Source organism: Diaphorina citri, unplaced genomic scaffold (assembly GCF_000475195.1).
Source record: "Diaphorina citri unplaced genomic scaffold, Diaci psyllid genome assembly version 1.1 scaffold112, whole genome shotgun sequence".
Lineage (NCBI taxonomy): Eukaryota > Metazoa > Arthropoda > Insecta > Hemiptera > Psyllidae > Diaphorina > Diaphorina citri.
The window spans coordinates 29,259-49,651 of record NW_007377549.1 but is presented as its reverse complement, the minus strand read 5'-3'; the positions used below and the strand labels follow the sequence as shown (position 1 = coordinate 49,651).

At 34.7% G+C, this 20,393-nt stretch overlaps 1 protein-coding gene across 1 annotated transcript in view; it reads left to right on the top strand.

Annotated features, from left to right (window-relative positions):
* Positions 1–2,805: 2,805 nt before the first annotated feature.
* LOC103524664 (afadin-like) overlaps positions 2,806–20,393 on the top strand; it is a 43,817-nt gene continuing 26,229 nt past the window's right edge. Inside the window, exons 1-2 of the mRNA XM_026820016.1 lie at positions 2,806–3,120; positions 4,738–4,876. Coding sequence (XP_026675817.1) covers positions 2,887–3,120; positions 4,738–4,876 — 373 coding nt within the window. The 5' untranslated portion in view covers positions 2,806–2,886. The remainder of the gene's footprint in view (positions 3,121–4,737; positions 4,877–20,393) is intronic.

The following is a 20,393-nucleotide window of genomic DNA, read 5'->3' as shown; positions in this document are numbered from 1 at the left end:
ACTTGACTCTTCTTTTGTCTATATCTCGTATTCATGGCTCTTTTGTGAATATATTTTTTAATTAAAAACCTGTTGATAAACTTGTTTGCTTCATATAAACACGAGAGAATCATCCGCAGAGATAACGAGCGAATAATAATGAAAATAATATAACCTGATGGTATTTCACTAGTGAAAAGTTGTTGTGGGCAGTTATCCACTAAATAATGCTCATACGGAATTCCTAACCCTTATCTTAGCAGAGATATTTGATACACCCTCAATACAGCCCTCACTCTGTTGTGTCTCCTAAGAACAAAAGATCTCTCATAATATTACCCTCGATTAGTGAACATAATAAAATTATATTTTGTAATAACCACGTGCAACTTAGTACCCACTATTATGCAGCGTAAACTTGTGCAATATTACGCAAGTATAAAGTTCATAGCACTACAAGTTCCAAGCTTCTTAAACTAAATACTATTACGTCTTCGGTGAATCAGTCCACAATCCAAGAACTTGGACCTCGGCAGATTATTCACTGGAATCAAGGTTATTTGAATCAAGTTACTTGATAGGAGTCACGAGGTTCAACATTTTTGTCCATTTTACAATTCACCGTCATGTTATTTATTTACATACGAGCGTCTTTCAAACTTCCCAACGCGAAGCTAGAGCTTCTTCGCATGAAGAGTGAAGACGCAGAGTATTGAAAATTCGCACTCAATTGAAAATACTTTATTGCGATAGTCTAGGTCTCACACATTTTCTGATCAAAGTGATTTTTTAGGACTACGTTGATTTACTCCGTGGTTCAGCTAAAATAAAAGACCCGTATAACATAACAAAATTTTGGGACATTCTGACAACAGAAAATACATAATTAATAATAAGTTCATTGGGAGACACTGAAACACATGGCAATACTTTTTCGACCTCTCGGGAGGAAAAAATCACTTCCACGGAAGTACCTCAAAACCTTATCTTTGAATCCTTAATATACAAACTCTAACCTCTTCTCAAATAGTCCCTTCAACCCACTGTGGGTAACTCGGACACAGTTTGGACACCGCTGATCATGTCATAATAAGTTCATTGGGAGACACTGAAACACATGGCAATACTTTTTCGACCTCTCGGGAGGAAAAAATCACTTCCACGGAAGTACCTCCAGACCTTATCTTTGAATCCTTAATACAAACTCTAACATCTTCTCAAATAGTCCCTTCAACCCACTGTGGGTAACTCGGACACAGTTTGGACACCGCTGATCATGTTCAATATTAGGAGCTATTCTTATTGAGGTTTCTATTGTTGTACTCTATGAACTATGAGGTACATGTTGGTAACAAGAACATCCGCTTACAATAGTAAACATACTCCTCAGTCTAATCTTTAATTATTAGGTTGTACAATTTTCCAAGAATTCCAGCAAGTTCTTAGAAAAGCGTCTCTCTGGAGTAGGGTGATTTTTCCGAGCTGTGTCCTCGTACGTATTGTAAACGCGTAAAGTTCAGTGACAGTGAAATCAAAAAAATTATAGTTTTACTGTACTGTGTGTTTAACCGTAAAGTATACTAAGGGACTTTGATCACCCGAAACAAGCACTCAGGTTACTCAGGAAAAGAATCGAAAGTCTCCCAATCACAACAAACCAACGTCAACATAAAAGACAAACCAAACAGTCCTGTTTAAAAGAGAAGAAAATTTAAAAGATCAAACGTTCATGACTATTGACCATATTTATTTATTTATTTAAACACTTGAACGGGCGGACCCTTTGCTAACTAAATACACAATTAACCCTAACTAAACCTATTCCAAAGTACAAGATAAAATTGCAAAAATAAATGGCATCTCGTAGGAAATGGAACATTGAGGGCAATAGAAAGTGGAAACCTATAGTTTCCTTCTGTACCTTTCTGTGGTAATTGCTTTTGACAGATATATATAAAAAAACAACGATTGAATTCTCCAAAATGTACTTTGCTTTGTTTAGAAGACAATTTTACCGACTAATGTTGGAATTACAGTGTTTTTATTGCTTGTAGAATCCCAAATGTGCCAAAAAATTAACCTATCAAACGCTGACTAAATAAAGAGCAAGCATTCTTGAAGATGTAATCTAGAATCGCATTAAAATCTTAATTTTTCCATACGAATTTTGAAAATAAAACAAGTTGGGGACCTGTTTTTCAATACCTTTTGGGTTATTCTACAAACGAAATTAAAATATGGACAAGGGTGAATTCAACCTCGGCTAGGAAAATTATTATTGAGCTACTTGTGAATAGTGGTCATTGGTGATAGTTTAAGCAACTAAAAAGTATTATGTAGTAGCGATCATTAATGAGCAGTGTGCCTTGCTTGTAATGTGTTATTCACTGAAGTTATACTTTGTACCATACCTAGCACATTGCACAAAGTAATATGAAGTGTTTGGAAATTATTGTAGGAAAAGTTTATTCATGTGAGAGTAAGTTCCCAGGAGAGTTCAAACAACTGATGAGTTGAACTAAACTCTTGTAGAATCATCTAGAAATATAATATTATAACCATTAGTTTTCAATTTCAATGTATCGTCACCCTGAAGACTAAAAATGCTGATGTCCCTCCTGTAACACTCAAGTTCGTTAGCTCTAGTAGGTCAGTCAACTCGAGATATCTATCAATATCTAATTTAGATGATATAATTTTAATGCTAAACGTAGCATTTGATTATTGGATAAAAAGATGTAGATCATTTATTAATTTTCCACTTCTAGGGACAAAAAATAGTGACTGTATTTGAAATCTTCAATTTCCTAAAAATGTTTCCACCATATTAACACCCATTGTGATTGATCTATTACAGAGTTACCTGAAACCAGTTTCACACGATCCATTTCAAACCCGGAATCCGTTATGCGACGCCGACGTCAGCAAAAACTCGAACAGAAACTTCAGCAATTTCGAAGTAAAGACGGCGGTCCAGACACAGGAGGAACGTTGAAGATATACGGCGAGTCATTGTGCCGGGATGTTCCTTACAAGACGCTCCTGCTCTCTGTGAGGGATAACGCGACGCAAGTAGTGAAGGAAATGTTGGCCAAGTATGGGCTGACGCGGGAAGATGCACATCAGTATTGTCTAGTACAGGTAAAACAGAACGTCAAATGTAATGAATGGTCACGCATTCATAAAATGCAACAAAGAAGTTTCCCCACCTTGTCCGCGTGAGATAGTCGTCGATTCACGGCGTTGCGTTGGAAGAATGAGGATTTTATCAAAACACCTCAGAGTCCCAGAAACAATATCTAAGCTCCTTTCATATCCATGTACAAAGAAATGTATAAGGGCCCACTCAGCCTCGTGAGGAAAATGAGTAGCTATGACATGTAAATGCACATAGCGACCGGTGCCAGCATGGTAGGAAAAGAAAGGGCTTAAAAACTGCTAGCGAACCAGTGCTATTCAAAAATTGTAGTCATAAAAACAAAAATTAGAAAAATAAATGTTGGCAATAAATGGTACGTTTTTTAGGTGGGCGAATAAATGGTACACTTACCCTATTTGAAGAACAAAATAAAACAGACAGGCCCTGGAAAGTGGGAAAACTTGGGAACTCTGTCTATATCTGCAAAAGGTGTAAATTATGTGAAATCGTTGAAAGACATTTTAAACAGCCATCAATCTTTCCCAGGTCTAGGTTTGGGTAAAGTTATATTTCCGATAGTGCCAACACGTATCATTAAGGCAACTGACAGTTTGAAGAAGGCAATTATTTTCTAGTCTAGAGTTGACGAGGATAAGTAATGACAAAAGAGGAAGGAAGAACCTTACTGTTCTTTATTTGGTGATGTATTTGAGTAGTAATGATTAAGACAGCTATGAATATAGAAACAAAAATCAAACGAAATTTCAAAAGAGTTCACAATAATTTGAGTTCTATTTTGAATTTTACGTTTTAGTAAGAAGCATATTTGAGATGATTCAGACGAAGTATTGAGCAGTGACGTCATAAGGGCACAATAGGTACTGGGTAGGTATGGATATAAGAAGTGAATGCTTTTACTGTACAATTCATTGTAACTTTGACTGGACATACATTTTTTTTTCCATATCCAAACTTGGACTTACTCGTATTAGGAATTAGGAAACTTAGTTTTTCGGCTAAAATTAGTAAAATCATAACATCCCATACCATTGTCCTCTTGAATTAGAGTGCATTCCAAGTGCAGCAATACTTGCACTCTAATGGGAATTGAACCTGGGACCTTCAGCATACAAGACTATTTACAGAACTAGGTTTTACTCAAGTAAAATGGTCTGATACATATTTCAAGGTCCCTCGATTCACGGCGTTGCGTTGGAAGAATGAGGATTTTATCAAAACACCTCAGAGTCCCAGAAACAATATCTAAGCTCCTTTCATATCCATGTACAAAGAAATGTATAAATAAAAAATACAAATAATAATAAATATAATATTTAATTATCTACATTTTTAGCAGGTATACTTGTATAGTAGAATTTTGAATAACTTGGTATGTCTGCTTGTGACAAGCGGAAAATCTTTTGGAGAGGGGGGAGGAGGGGTCGGTGAAAAATGCATTTAAATCTAACATGTCATTTTCGAAATCCCAAAGAACAAAACAAACTGACTTCACCGTCTGAAAAGTAATTTTGTACTGAATATTTTTTCCCCTATGAAGTTTGATTTAAAATATTCTAAGGAAAATTTCTAAACAAACTTGCATTTCTATTTTCTTCCAGGTCAATACGGCCATACCAGAGACACCTAACACTGCTCAGCAGAATGGTGGTGATCAGTTTATGAATAATCAGAGAGAATATATTCTGGATGAGGACGAATGTCCACTAGCAATACTTATGAATCATCCGCAGTCCAGGGGTAAGTCAGAGTAGAACATTGGTCTTTGATATTTGAGAAAGAAAACTTCTTGTATTGGGAAAAATCCTACAATGCTGCAGTGAGCACCAAAGTTGTGACATAATAACACAAAGAAATTGCATTTACATTTACATATTTCAAGGTCCCAGAATTTGTCATCAAAATTCGCAAGGATTTAACAATGTTTGTGAAAATACTCTAGTCTCTAACGGACGATTATTAGAAATTTTTGAAAACGTTTAAAATATGCAACATGTCAGACCATTTTACCTTTAACCTCCACACAAGGTCAGGCTTCTCAATTAAATATCCATACATCATTTATTTATCTAGAAAGCAGGACTATTCAGGTAGTGTTTTATGCTATCATCTATCAGTCTATCCTACCTAACCTCATTCCTCAGTTCCTTCTCACTAGTGGGTTAGTCCACTCGAATATTTCAATTAATATCATAATGCGCTTACATTGTTCTAGTTTACATGGCGTTCTTGTTTCCACTTAGTTCTCTTCTCTCTTCTCCTCTCATCACTTTTCCTTTTCTTCGTCCCTCTATTTTCCACTGTTATTTTCTCTCTACGTACACCTTCTCTTGGGTTTAGCTTCATGTTATTAGCTGTTTTTGATGGTTCATTTATTATGATTGTTACCTATCCCTCATTTTTTCCATACATATTTTGATGTAAAACAGTTTTTGTCCTGGTTAGTTGCAATATACCCACGTAATTTAAACGTTTTTTTTCGGTGGATAGTTGGGGGAAGAGTAGGTTGGCTCTTATAAATGATATGTACATGGTGTTGGGTATGGATAATATTATGTAATGTGCCCAGGATGTTAATTTGAAACATGGTAGTGCATTGAAACTTCATTTCCAATTTGAACGATTAATGACTATGTTAACTATCAACACAAATGACGCTATTTAAAGCTGAAACATTCCGTCGGTCAAAACGGAAAGTTTGTATTGTTTTTATTAAGGTACAGTGTCAGTCTTTTTTGGCTACTCAGTGACAGGATTGAAACTTTCAATTAAAGATCTTATTGAACTCATGTATGAGGTTTAAAGAGGTTTGTAGCATTGTTAATATTCTGTGACACTAATACAAATAGATCAAGTACACTTGAAGACTTAATTGTCTATCATAGTATAAGTGTATGAGGTCCTATTATATTGTGTAACTGTTTGCACAAATTGTAGGCGTCTGTTTAGTGCTAGAACTTATTGGAAAGCTCCGTCCTCAGTAAAATTACAATAATGCATATTGGACCCTTCCTTAAGGGATAACAATGGTATACTATGGTGTAATATTACGGAAACTGAAAGGACATAACTATGTCCTGCTTTCAGTTATTTTAGTCCCATCATGTCAACAACTCAACAGCGACAAGAAAGCTCCACTTTTTTTAAAAAAAAATATCACAGTATTAATAATAGATCGTTATGTATACTCGTATGTTTATGGTCAGGATGACATGTTGTACCTACTGCTTCGTCAGGAAAAAAAAAAGTAATAGGAATTCAATGTTTGAAATCTTTTTCAATATTCAGAGAAAACACGTCCAAGAATTATCTGAAACAATTATCAAACAGTCGTTACATATTCTTCACAATCATATCTATTCAGTTAGCAAATGACAAGAGACAAGAAATCTACATGATTAGAAAGAAAATCCTATTGAAGACAAATATCCCATGATTGATTGGTATTCTGTGCTTTTTATTTGGCAACCAGCCAGAGGCTGGCAGATTGTTTATGTGTTTTTTAAAAAATATATAATCTCTTCTTCTTCTAGGATAATTTTCTTTCAAAGAAAGCACAACAGTCTCCTCAAACTTGCTTAAAATAAGCAATACACATTGCACATTTTTGCAGGGTCTGGCAAGCGTCATTTGTGTATGCTTGCTCATAAATTGAATATGATTCGAGTTGAAACTTTTTTTCTCCCTTTTGCAAACTCTTTCTCCAAGAAAAATTGTTTTCATATCCTTCGATAGCCTTTAAGGATACTCGCAGTATCTCTTTCACTGACTCGTATTATTCTTGAAGAAAACTTCAATCCCTTCATAGGATGTAAAATGTGTTAAATACTTAGAAAAACCGAGGTACCTATTCTGATTCCGAATTATACGCTGAAATTTTCAAAGTTAAAATGAAGATTTTCTGTTGTTGCATTAGTTGTGAACTCTGGGTTTCTTCGGGATTTTCGCATGATCAAAGAAAACACTTGATATTTCTATTTCCATAAAAGAAAAGAAAATCTCTGCATACCTAAGTATTTCAAATTTTCCTCTTAGAGGACAAAAGTACAGTCTTTGTAAATCCCTTGTTATACCCACTACTTCCTGAGTATACGTATATTGATGAAAAAAGGAAAAAAAAAACTGTTTCATGTTTTAATATCCTGAGGCCCCAAAAGAAACTTTTGTCTATCAAGAAACTAGAGAGAGCAGTAGATAAAAGCTTACTTTTCAAGTTCATGGCTGAAACTTGAAGCAGAGAAAAGTGTGGAGCTCTCTATAGATGGCGGAAAGCAGTTGTTTCTATTATTCCATTCTATGTTTCAACCAAAGTTAAACGTACTCTTTTAAAATCTGTTCAAAATGTTTGTGATAAAATAATACGTTTTTTCCTCTCGCACTTAAAATTTATAGTTAACAATTAATCATTGCGGAACTTTTTTTTTCTTCCTCAAGAATTATTCAATTATAAAAAAAACCCCTTGGACTTCGAAAGAATTAAAATTTATTATCTGAAGAGGCAAAAAGTTCAAAAGTTTCAGTCAGAGACTGGAGTAATTTTTATTTCTTTTCCTCGCGAAGTTTTCAAGTGATTTGAAAATTGGAAAGTGTAGTTAGTTATTGGCAAAGGTGCAGACTAAAGGATGATGGATTGGGGTCTCAGACGTAAGTTCATTTGTCGCTTTTATTTTGAATTTTTTTTTATCCTCGTTCAAATAAACTGCTATTTTCATATTAGAATATTTGTTAATAATTTATTATTCGTAAATATTTTCGTAAGTTGGGAAATTATTTTTAAAATAATTTTTTGATTGATTTAAATTCTACTTGGTAGTTTAAGATCTAGTTTTTCAACGGTTTATTTATATTGATAGGAAAATGAATTGAAATCGAGAGTAACATGTTTATAGTGGTTCGTTATCTTAACGTAGGTCTTGCAAATTCTTTTGATTTCGATTTCAAAATATTTTATTTTATTAGAATCTTCAAGTTACCAGAGAGAGGAACTATCCAAACTTTATAACAAACTGCTCTCCAAATGCAGCAACAACTACTGTTATACGTATCGTACCAACATTATAATGTTTGGATTTCATCCGAATTGTTATAATAGTATCAAAAGTAGTTCTAATAAAATATTAATTTGAGATCATTTTACCTGATAACAGCGACGATTGAACTTTGAGCCTTTTTATTAACAGTCTATCGGCTTAGTATCTTGTGTAAAAATAAATAGTGAAGGTAAATATAAGCCCGTCATGTTTGACCTATGTAAACAAGTTGTGCAAAATCTAATAGTTTCGCCCAGTGGGCGAAACATGTCTGTTTTTCTATAATAAAAATACCCTACCAACCCAGTGAAGAGTATAAGTTATTTCTTTTACATCTAATATTCTAAAAATAAAACCTATGATGTATTTAAATGAAAACTAAGAAGAAAGACTTGTCACTTTACACATTTTGTCTAGACAAACATTTGCATAATTTACAAATTTGTCCTTTTTTTCAACCGAGCTTTTCAGAAACTTGAGGAAATTTACTCATTTAGCTCGGGTTATACGAGCAGCAACCAGTTGTACTTGTATAGAGATGCGTACAGATATCGCCAACGCATGTTTTTCCGCAGCACGCACCTAAAATGAGCCATGTCTGGAAACGATTCAAATCAAGCCATGTTTTTCTTCTAATTTTATTCAAAAAAGCTGACGAGTGAAAGAAAAAATAAATGTCAGTATTTCGGCGCCCTTACCTTCTTCTCCCACAGGAGAAAGCTCTTGATTGCCATGTTTATCCTCTTCTTGTGTCGATACAATGAGCACACGAGCAGATTTCTATCTACTTGAAATTAGCTTTCTTCTTTTCCAAACATGTCTCCATGCTTCATAATGATGCACTACTATATTTCCTCTTGATCCATTCATGTTTTTCGTCTAGATTTTCATGTTTCGTATAATGTCATACTGGATTTCTTTTAATGTGTGTATAGAGTTTGCGAAAGCCGTTATCATTTTCTTTGATCAATGTTAATAATTTCTTTTGACCAAAGTCAATAGTCATTCGTCGTCGGTATTCGACCAAAGTCATTCGTCGGTATATTAATCTGGATTTTCATTTAATTCTTTTCATATTCTCCCAATTTCTTCAGATCTTAATTTAGATTTTTATCTATTAATTTCTTAATGTTCATCTTCATAAATGATGAAAGGATTGAATCACTTATTTCAGCGATTTGTTAATTCAACTAGCGTAGTTACCTATGCTTTCTGGTCAGCCTCTGGATTTAGTTACTTAGTATCGATTAATTTGTTGAGTTTTATTCGAAAGGAAGAACTAGGTATTTTAAATAGTAAGAAAGCACAGAAAACAGCTTTTTATCTTATTTGTTTTGTGATTCTGCATACTGTACTGTCGGTTTGTAGAGTGTTTATGGAAACGTATTCTATTAGTGTATGAAGAGGTTATGGATGGAAGACTTTATTTGGAAAAAATGTAAATGTAACACTTTTTGACAACAAGAAATTTGAATACGACGTTCTTCATGAGGAAGAAATCATAAACATATTCTCGGAATGTAAATAAAGCTGAAAATTCTAACGTTTATAACTTGTTATTTCCCATACATTAGGCGTGATGATACAGAAGATTATTTGTCAGAAATTTACGAGATGGAAATTCACATGTAAATAGCTAGGAACGATATTTATTTTCCCTAACTATTTGTAAATTTATATTTATAACCCCCCGATTTACTGCTGGGACTAAGGGATTTCTTGTCTCATCTTATATTCCATGTACTTCTGGGTTCCCCATTTCTCAATTTGTAAGTGTGTGGAATCAAAGTTCAAGTTGACTTGGCAATGTTCATAGTGGACTTGGAAAAGTTTATACCACCTTGAATAGGTAAGCAACTTGTTGCAAACCGAGATACTATAACTACACTAGCTGAATTCCGTCGCTTCGCTCCGGAATCCCGCTAGTTCATCCCGAGGCATGGCCAAACTTGTGGAAAAGGCATGGCCGAACTTGTAGTTATCAAACTAAAAACATAAACGAAACTCAAATATTAGGCGAGCGAGGAAAAGTTTTCTATCCCGCAGTCTCTGCACTCTGTGTATTTCTTATGGAGATTTCAGCGATCAAAAATTGATCATATCTCAGGATCGGTGTAGATTTTCGCAAAATCCTTTCTTATTGCACACCTAGACCATAAAAAGAATATTCCTACCAAATTTCAGCTTTCTAGGTGGTGTGGTTCTCGAGATAGAGCGATCAGTGTGTGAAATGTGAAATGTGATTTTAGCGATGAAAAATTGATCATATCTCAGGATCGGTTTAGATTTTCGCAAAATCCTTTCTTATTGCACACCTAGACCATAAAAGGAATATTCCTACCAAATTTCAGCTTTCTAGGTGTTGTGGTTCTAGAGATAGAGCGATCAGTGTGTGAACTATGAAATGTGAATGAGTGAATGGATCTCGTTCTTATAATATAAGATTCTGGAAGTACCTAAGCAAGATATGAAATTTTCGTATTTCCGAGAGAAAAACATTCGTTGATTAATAAACCTGATATCTCGGATTTATTTCCAAGTTCCCATCTTCAAAGTTTGTTTTATGTAGTGAAGGGTTGTTCAGTTGATTGTATTTCTGTAAATTTTGTTAAATATCATACCAGAGGTTAGTTGAGGGGCCAAGAGGTAAAACGGACCAACCCACACTAACTTGATTTTGAGATAATTGGAGTCAAAGTCTAGGAGCGGCACTTGAGTGTTGTGGGTTAGCCCACCTTACCATCTTCATAACTTTGTAACTACAGCTGATATCGTTATAATTCATCTACCAGCAGATAGAGGGCGTTTCGGGCTGTGGGTTAGTCCAAAAAACTGAAAAAATCCAAAAATGTGGGTTAGTCCGGTTTACCTCTTGGCCCCTCAGTTGAGGTGTGTTTTCCTTTCGGACAAACTTTGCTTGACCTCAGACAATGCAAAATTATAGGTGTCCCTCAACATTCAATTTTCAATCATCGACATTTTGCACCCCAACCTATCTTTACTTGGAAACGTTTTTCCATCTGACCATGAGGTTTAGGGGTATTCTTGTATGATTGAGGCGTTTATGAATATGTTATGAAGTCAAGCCGAGGGCATGTTAATCAATATAATTACCCGAGTATCTAATATTACTCAAGGAGCCATTGTAGAGGAGTCCTTTGGACTTTTGACAGGGTTCAGTAAGTTGTTGAAACAGTTTGCTTTTCCTCCTCCTCCTCCTCCTCCTCCTGTCTTCCACAGAACTAGAGTGCGTGAATTATGTATCATTTATAGATTAGAAAGTCAATGTAGTATAACCTACACCATACTATCATACACCTGTTGTCATAGGCCAATAGATAAGGGTTGTTGGTGGTTGGGAATAGTTATCAATTGTGGGGCAAATCTTTCCGTAGCTTTCAGTAGAAGTCGAGAACTCTTAACATACTTTCTGGAACACTCCATTTGCCAAGGGTAAACGCTTACCTTTGCCCTAGGGATCAACTTAATTTATTGACTCTTTAATTTTTCAAGAAACTTGGTTGTTCTATCCTGTATCTGTGCTTTCGACTTGTAGTTTGTAGAAGAAGAAGAAGAAGAAGAAGAGGAAAAAAAAAAAACATTAGGACATCCCTCCGGTGATCTCTCTATGAAGTAATGAACATATTTTTTCTTGTGAAGTCATGAATTCGGAATGTGCGAAGTCATATTCATAACGCCATCAGTATTACATGGTTTTTCTGTCGAAAATTACCAACATTCCAATTGATAATTCCATTGTTGAGATTTTCCTTTGACAAATCATCAATGAGAATCGTGTCTTTTCTCAAGTGTAGTAAATGTCAGCGTTAATTTCAGAATGTACCTACTTCTTGGTCAAAGGGTGAATCTCTTCGGGTAATTCAAAGGTATACCTACAAGGTTCGAGTCCTAAATCATTTTTTTTTTCTTTTCTTTTTTGTGAGTTTTGCTCATTTACCATCCGTTCATCTATATTTTTTCCATAAAGTAAACTAATTTCTGTACCTATACGTATATTGGTTTGACATCAGAAATAATAAATAGATACAAACTAGTATCCCTATGAGATGGAATATAACTTCCTGGTATAAAATTGTTTTTCAAAAAGCCCACAGAGCTGTTGAAAGTTTCATATATTTATATTTATATATGTACCAGTATAGGTAGAGTGGTACGTTCTAAACTTACCCTTATTAAAATTAAACCTCATTTTATGCTCTAGTCCTCCATGTAGGTAGGTACTTATTACTGGAGGCATATCAACTTTTCCAGCAGGAGGCAACTCTATTATTATCATTGAACGAAAACTTTGAATATTCTATACAACTTGCCTATTTGTCCCACAATGTAGCATAATAGGCATGATTTTGAACCGCCGCCATTTTGAATCAGGATAGAATGTGACAATTTTAAGTAGCCCATGTCACCCAGAGTACTTTTCTTAACAACCACAAAAAATTTCATCAAAATCGCTCGAGTCGTTTTCTCACGATCACCCTCACATATCCAAATTGCGGTCATTCGATTTCCCCTACACATCCAAACTGCGGTCAAGTTCAGAATCTCTAATATTTCAGATAGATCTGTAGACAATAATAGTAGTGGTGGAATATTACATATACTTAATATATTATGAAGACTAGAAAATTAATTTATTTTGATATTATGAAGACTAGAAAATTAATTTACAGTTTTATTTTGATTGACAGTCAATGTAGACGTTTGTTTTGTTTAATTGTGATTTGTTTAAAAGTTATCATCATGAACGTAATGTTAAGTGAGCGGGGCAAAGACCTTAAAGTAATTTGTGGCAATTGTGGCTACAAGTTTAGATTTTATAGGCATTTGCGAAATGATATTGATAAATGGGTGTGTACAACAAAAACTTGCGGTGCGTTTGTTAAATATTCATCAAATGGTGAAGCTGTCGAGAAAAATATTATCTACTCACAACCATGATCCGCTACCGGACAAAATTCTAGAGAGGAAAAGGTTAAGCAACACTTTGAAATTTCTTATAAGTTCCTTGCAAAGCAATAAGCCCAACATACTTTTATGTAATAAAGAAACCAAGTTCAATTCATTTTTTAAATACCTACTCTTCTTATTTTCCCCTCATAGTCAACCGACCGCAGTTTGGATGTAGCTTTCACCCGACCCAAAAATGCTTGACCGCAGGTTGGATGTCAACCCTTGAGATTTGACCAAAATCAGGTAGTTTTGACCGCAGGTTGGAATCCCAGTATCAATGTTGATGATTTCTGATTCCGTATACTCTGCGAGTATTGTTAAGGCTCCTGTTTTAATTTCATGAAATGGAGAGCACTATCATCGTAATTCATTATTCCGTTGCCTCTATTATCTTAACTAGAAATTTAGCGTGCTCAAAGCTTGAAAACACAAAGTTTACCTTTGAATTTTTTATCTACTCAAAGATCAAAGGGTTTTTTTGCAAAAGGACATACTAGTAGGGGAAAGAGTAGGGAGGCTTTTTGACTGCAATTTATGTTTTTCTCCGACAGCATAATTTCAAGTTTTTACTGTGCCCCCTGTGTGATGCAATGTAATTTATCATAGGTCCGAAATACCTCGTTATCAGTGGAAGATAGATCCGGCATTTGTTGGGGTTCTTAAGGAATTATGTACCGTCCTAGCATTGGTGGGTGATTTTTACATCATAGGTACATTCTAATAAAGTTTAAAACAAACCTCAGTAGTGCAACGGTTTGCCCGGTAGGCTTTGGATCTGTTGAGGGTGGTGGTTCGAGTCCTAGTCATAAAACGACATTTTTGACAAGCATTTAGGCTGAACATAACTAAAATTCCCTACCAAAGACTACATTTGATCTAAGTCTCATTGCCTCGGTATTATTTTAACTTTTGGGTTTAAAGATGGAAAAGTGTGAATTTTGTAAAACCTCCTAGTGGAAACTGGTCAGGGTCGCCACTGGTTTGTAGTGATAACAGAGATGTATGATCATACTATTGTACAGAGTAATTAATTTAGATTTAACTGACAAGATAGAAACATTAGATAGGCGTACAAAAAGACATTCGGCCCTAACATGTCGTATTCCGCTGTACAATTCACTTTAATTTATCCTGTGAGTCCTGTGCCATAGAATTTACCACTAAGGGGGCTTTACCTTTGTATACATATAGTGAGGTTAGATGGTACCTAACCTACTCTCTGATCTAAAAAAAAAAAAAACTCGAGGTGGCCGCTTCGGAAACCTTAGAACCAATCAGATTTGGTAACCCTGTGCTCGGAGCCAGTTCTATTTCCGAGATCAATGGACAGAAAATAGATTAGAAAATGATAACCCCACATGGGATATGAAACCCGTGGATATAATTTGTCTGTCCGATCCAAACTTTAACAACGACCTTATCACAAAAGTTTTAAGCGACTTATTCGGAAAATAATTTAAAATGAGGAAAACACTTCTTCTTATAAAAAATCTATAAATAACTTTATCCCAAGTTAATGTACGTTGCAATGTCATCAAATATTTGGGCACTATATGGATAGGACGGAAGGGTTGTACTGAGAAAGGAAAGTTATGTTAGGTGATAACTAATGAGTGTGGATTGACCTGACATTTCCTTGTGTTCGGGGTACTTTTTATTTCCAGATGTCTTTCTTTTTTACTTGTACTTACTATACTCACCTCCTCCTAAGGGTACGGTGGTATGGCTGTTGTCATTATTACTTAGTTTTTCTTTGTTTTCTCTATTTTTATTTTCTACCATGGACGTTGAACGTAAAGTTCACCTCAGGTTCAAGGAATTCGTTCCATTTCCCATAGTGCTTTGTCCTTGGACAACAAAAGCTAGACTAGACCATTTTCTATTTATACCTATTGTCACCTGGCACCTGACAATTCATATTAGAAACACCAACATAGCGACCTGTGAAAACACCAAAATATGTTAGGTGATAACTAATGAGTGTGGATTGACCTGACATTTCCTTGTGTTCGGGGTACTTTTTATTTCCAGATGTCTTTCTTTTTTTACTTGTACTTACTATACTCACCTCCTCTTAAGGGTACGGAGGTATGGCTGTTGTCATTATTACTTAGTTTTCCTTTGTTTTCTCTATTTTTATTTTCTACCATGGACGTTGAACGTAAAGTTCACATCAGGTTCAAGGAATTCGTTCCATTTCCCATAGTGCTTTGTCCTTGGACAACAAAAGCTAGACCATTTTCTATTTATACCTATTGTCACCTGACACCTGACAATTCATATTAGAAACACCAACATAGCGACCTGTGAAAACACAAACTTACGATCTCAAGAGGAAGGCAGAAGACAGGGAAACATGGCGTACTGCAGCAAACCAGCCTAATGGCTGTTAACCAATGATGATGATGTAGACCAAGTTCCTAAAGTAGGTGGGTAGTATTTTCTAATTATTTTTTATTATTTTTTTTTTTTTTTATGCAAAGTCCTTTCAACAAAATCCGAGGATTTTCTTCGCAGTTGAGCGTCTCGGATTTTTCATCGCGGAATTTGCTAAGCTGAGAAAATTTCCAGTGAATGCAATAAGGTTAAACAGGATTGATAAATAACGTTCAATTAAACAGGCTGCAACCATTCGGTAGCACTCTCGAGATTTTTTCCCCTACCTACACATTAAATGAAATGTTTCAGCCTTCGTTGAAATTTGTTGTAATTTGCAACTAAGTTTGGAGTTTTTTTTTTGCCGTTATTTATATCAGTCACTTGAACAGAAAGAGTGCTGGAATCTTCGAGACCTAAGAGCTAAGAGGTATATTAATCCGTTATTGTTTTGCAAATGCTATGTTTGTCTCGTTTTCTTGTGTTTTTGCTTTTAGATTCATATTTTTGTAGTAAATAATGTAATGCCCTCAACGTTCATTTCGGTAATTTTGATTCTCATGCTTCTAACAAAACAATTGCAATGGGTTCAGAAATCTTTCGCCTAGACAACACCAAAACAGTAGCAGTCCTTTGGAAAATCACTGCAACTCCCACTTGCATTTCGAACACAATATTTCGTGGTTGAATAATAGAGCTTTGTAACTGAGAGACCGCTCAAGTTCTACTCGATACTGCAAGACCTTGAATGAAACTTTCAGTAGAAAGTTATGCCTGTTGTCATGCCAGTGACCGTGAAAATCATTACCAGCGAGAATATTAGATTAGATTTTCGATCAATACAAATTGTTCGTAAAAAAACCCTCCTAGACACTAACGTCATCATTAGTAATAATTTGAAAAGTAAACATTGAACAATATGTACAGAGTTGAAATATTGTTTACAATATTGATTATTTAAAAACATAGAGAACTTTTGAACTCTTTTCTCGTGCCTTTGTACTTTCCATTGATAAATATTAAAGCTTTGCGTAAGGCTTGTGGAGGTTGAAAGCTTTTGATCTTTTCACATAATATTAATAGCTCTAATAGACTATTAATGTGTACTGAACTGGAAACTCGTAAGGTAAGAAGAAAGCAATTTTTGGAAAGGTCTCATAAAAGCCCCCGTAAAGGTGAAAAATCATCTCTAAAGGTCAGAGTGTAGGATTGCTATTCGCTCGTCAGCTATTCCTTAAAAAAATAAAGAAAAGTAATAAAAACTGTGATTGAGAAAGTTTTCAAAGAAGAGTTAATAGAATTTTTAACGACTATTAACTTTCTACCCCCACCATTTTATGAAATTAAATTCAAATAAAATACTATTTAATGACCTTAACTATTTATATTAGTTTATAACGTCTTCCTGAATCAGATAAAACGGCCGTTTTTCTAGCGAACTTCACACGTTACACGACCATGTTATAGAAACCAGAGACAATTCTCCTCAGACCGTAAAGGCCATCATATGATTAGATTGTAAAATAAATCGTTTGTGAGTACGTTAAACTGAGTAACTTAAATTGTAGTGTGTGTACCCGACAAAACTGTGCTATTTCTCGTTCCATCTAATCGTAAGAAAAATCACAGCATATGTAGCAGACTTGACGTGTGTCTCATTATTGTAAGTATGTTTATTGCCTCATTATGGTATACTTATTATTGTTAGGAACATTTAAAACCAACACCCTGTATGATAAAATCATTGGAAGCTTTTAGGCATACATTTTCCGTAAATGAATTACTCCCTCGTAATATTTGATAGGACCGTTTTATCTTTACTCTATTCTCTATTCAATTTGATTTTCGATTGACAAAAATTATTATAATAATCCCTGGTTCGCCTACACATTGCATCTACTATGGTACTTGCTTTCACTATGCTTTTTCCCCCCAAATCCGATTTTATTCATTCTTGCTTTCTTCAATTATTTATTTTATGGTTGTTGGAAATTTTTTAGTGCTATTTGTTTCATTAGATGTCTGGTATGTTTCTTCTATTAGGTACTTTTACCTCTAGAAATACTAGAATTTTATGCTGTATGGGTTTATTCTTACTTTTCCCGATCTCCCTTAACACATGTTCATGTTTCATCACTTCAACATCAATTATTTACAGTTTCCTCTACTTTCACCCTCTTTCCATAAAAAAGAGATCGTCTTCTCTCTTCTGGTCATGAATATGAAAATTGGAATCCCTTGATATCATCAAGGCTCCTGTTTTCCTCTGCTTTCTACTCTTCGCCATTTACTTATATTGTTGAAACATGACCAAGTAACTCTGGTCCTAATATGGATTTCAAATTTGAGATAATGTCTTTTATATGGGGTTTTTACAACTTTATTGTAGGACATAACACTAGAGTTAGCTGAAATTGATGACATTCTTTGAACTCTATACTCGGAAAATTCTCTATTTAAATATTTATTTTACCAGAAGTGACTGGTGAATCCTATCTGAAACTTTTACTACATATCTCTAAAGTACTCTAAACTATCCAGAGCTTCCCATCCATACTCGATTGGATCCAAACGCGATACCATATCTTCTAAATGTCCGGGGCACACTTCAAACATTACAATATTTTATACTTTACAGTGTCTTGTTTAGCTTGACATAACGTTGTATGTCGTATCTGAACACTGGCATACAGTGAACTTTGAACAGTTTGCATATTGCACTCGTATAAGTGTCAGATTTAAAGCTGTGATTACCGTGTTGTATTGGATACACTGACCTCTTCATGTTCAATAGCGTAAGTGTTGTTTCTAATTCTACTGTGAAGACTTGCGTTGCCCTTATATAAATAAATCACAATTACAGTGACTTGGAGAAAATTCTATTTTCTATTTCGGAGGAAAATTCTCCTGAAGGAGGTCCGAGTAAGAAGTGAAATGAAATCATGTGAATTGAAACTCAGCGTGAAAAACAAAGATGAGAATAACAGGAACGGAAATCAACTGAACGTAAACAGGAGGAACACAATTACAGATAAGGAAATGGTAATAATATATGAAATGTCAAAGTTTAGATTATCACGCTAATATGTATCAGCAAAATATAGGAATATTGTTTGTGCTGATCAGGATTAGTATTAGGGTAGGATGTAGGTATACTGATCTATATTATTCAAGTACATATTGATTTATGAGCCAATTACTTCGAGTAGCCTTAGGACGCGTTTTGTTCTGATTAGAACTCATCAGCTAAGCTAGACATATTATTTCTTAGGTTCTGGGTAAAAATTCGGAAGCTTTATTTAAACTTCCTGGGTGGAAATTTTGGGAAATCTAATAGTTCCACATTCCAATCTTCAATTTTCCTACTTTAAGACAGGCATTGTGGAATTTTAGATTGATTCTCATTTGGAAAAAAGTAGCGAAATCCCTAAAGCACTCGAACAATGTGGGTTTAATTCCCGGACCAAGTTGGTCTGACTGAATTGTTGAATTTCAATCTAACTGGTGATGCTGACTGAGGAGCATCAACCTCATTAATATGATTTATACATCGATACTTGCGAGGGTTTTTTATACGCGAAAAAGTTTTCTTATTTACGACACTATGGTGGTATATAAAACTGTACATAATTTCTTAATAGTATACCTACTTTTTTTACTCTCTGTAAGAAAGTTGAACTAATAAAAGGAAATAGTCTGAGAATAAACCCCAAACAAAATGAATCATGTTAGTGGATGTCCCATTTTCACCATTACAAATACATACATCATGTTTTTACCACTGAAAATAATTGTACTATGCTTTTAGTGGACGTGTGATTTTTACTATGAAAAGATTGTACCTTGGAACGACTTTCGCATTACTTCAAGGCACATTCTTTTATTTCTTTTATATCCATGTCGAGCTGGGAACGAATAATTTTGGTTAGAAAATTTCCGGTTTTCGAACCTAGCACCTTCGGGTTGAGAGTGAGTGCTCCTTACCAGTCAGCCACAGAGGTTTCTCACGCAATGTTAACTATTCACAATTTCCTAGGAATAAACTCAAGGATCTGCGTGCTTTCCCTAAGGAAAAGAAACGTGCTTCAAATAAAATTCTACGTGCTCATCTTTCTGATAAAACTGCTGAAATTATAAACTAAAACAATTTAATTTTGAGATAATTTTGCACGAATCAATTTTTCTCTGTAAAGGAGTACTTTTTTTATCTACATAGATACCTGTTTTCGATCCATACTCTAAGGATCTTTCTTCCCTAACTTTTCCTAATCTAAAAGGTAAACAAATACACTGATGGTGAATTTCAAAACCTCATGTAATTGATAGCGGGTAGAGAATCCTCATCTGTGGTTAAATGTACATCTCCTCTTAATTAATGGAATCATCTATCTGAAAGGCCCATGAACTGTCCATTATATTTCCTTTAGTTTACTTCGCAACATATAGAATATACAGAAAGAACAACAAAGTCCGTTTTGAAAGCTGCGCCTGCGTTCTTAACAAACCTTTGAATATTTTTCGTTACACACAAATAGAAATATTTCTTTATTCTTTCAGTCAGTTACATTTTGAATACTTGGCGCTCAGAGCTCCCAAAAGTTTTCACTCATCTCAAACTTTTAGGTTCAAGTTTGTTCAAAATGATTGGTTTATGGTCGTACACGAATTTTAGACTACGAAGTAAAGAATGCGAGGTCTTATTAGGTAAGCTTTTAACTTTATTTATCCTTAATAATTTTGCTCTTTTTTATTTTTTCAACCGAAAAAAGTGTGAACAAACAAAATGTCTTTTCTTTAGGTATTTTGTTTAATACGTACCTACGCACGTATTTACTTGAAGTAGGTATAATATAGATAATAATAAAGTCAAGAAATATTGA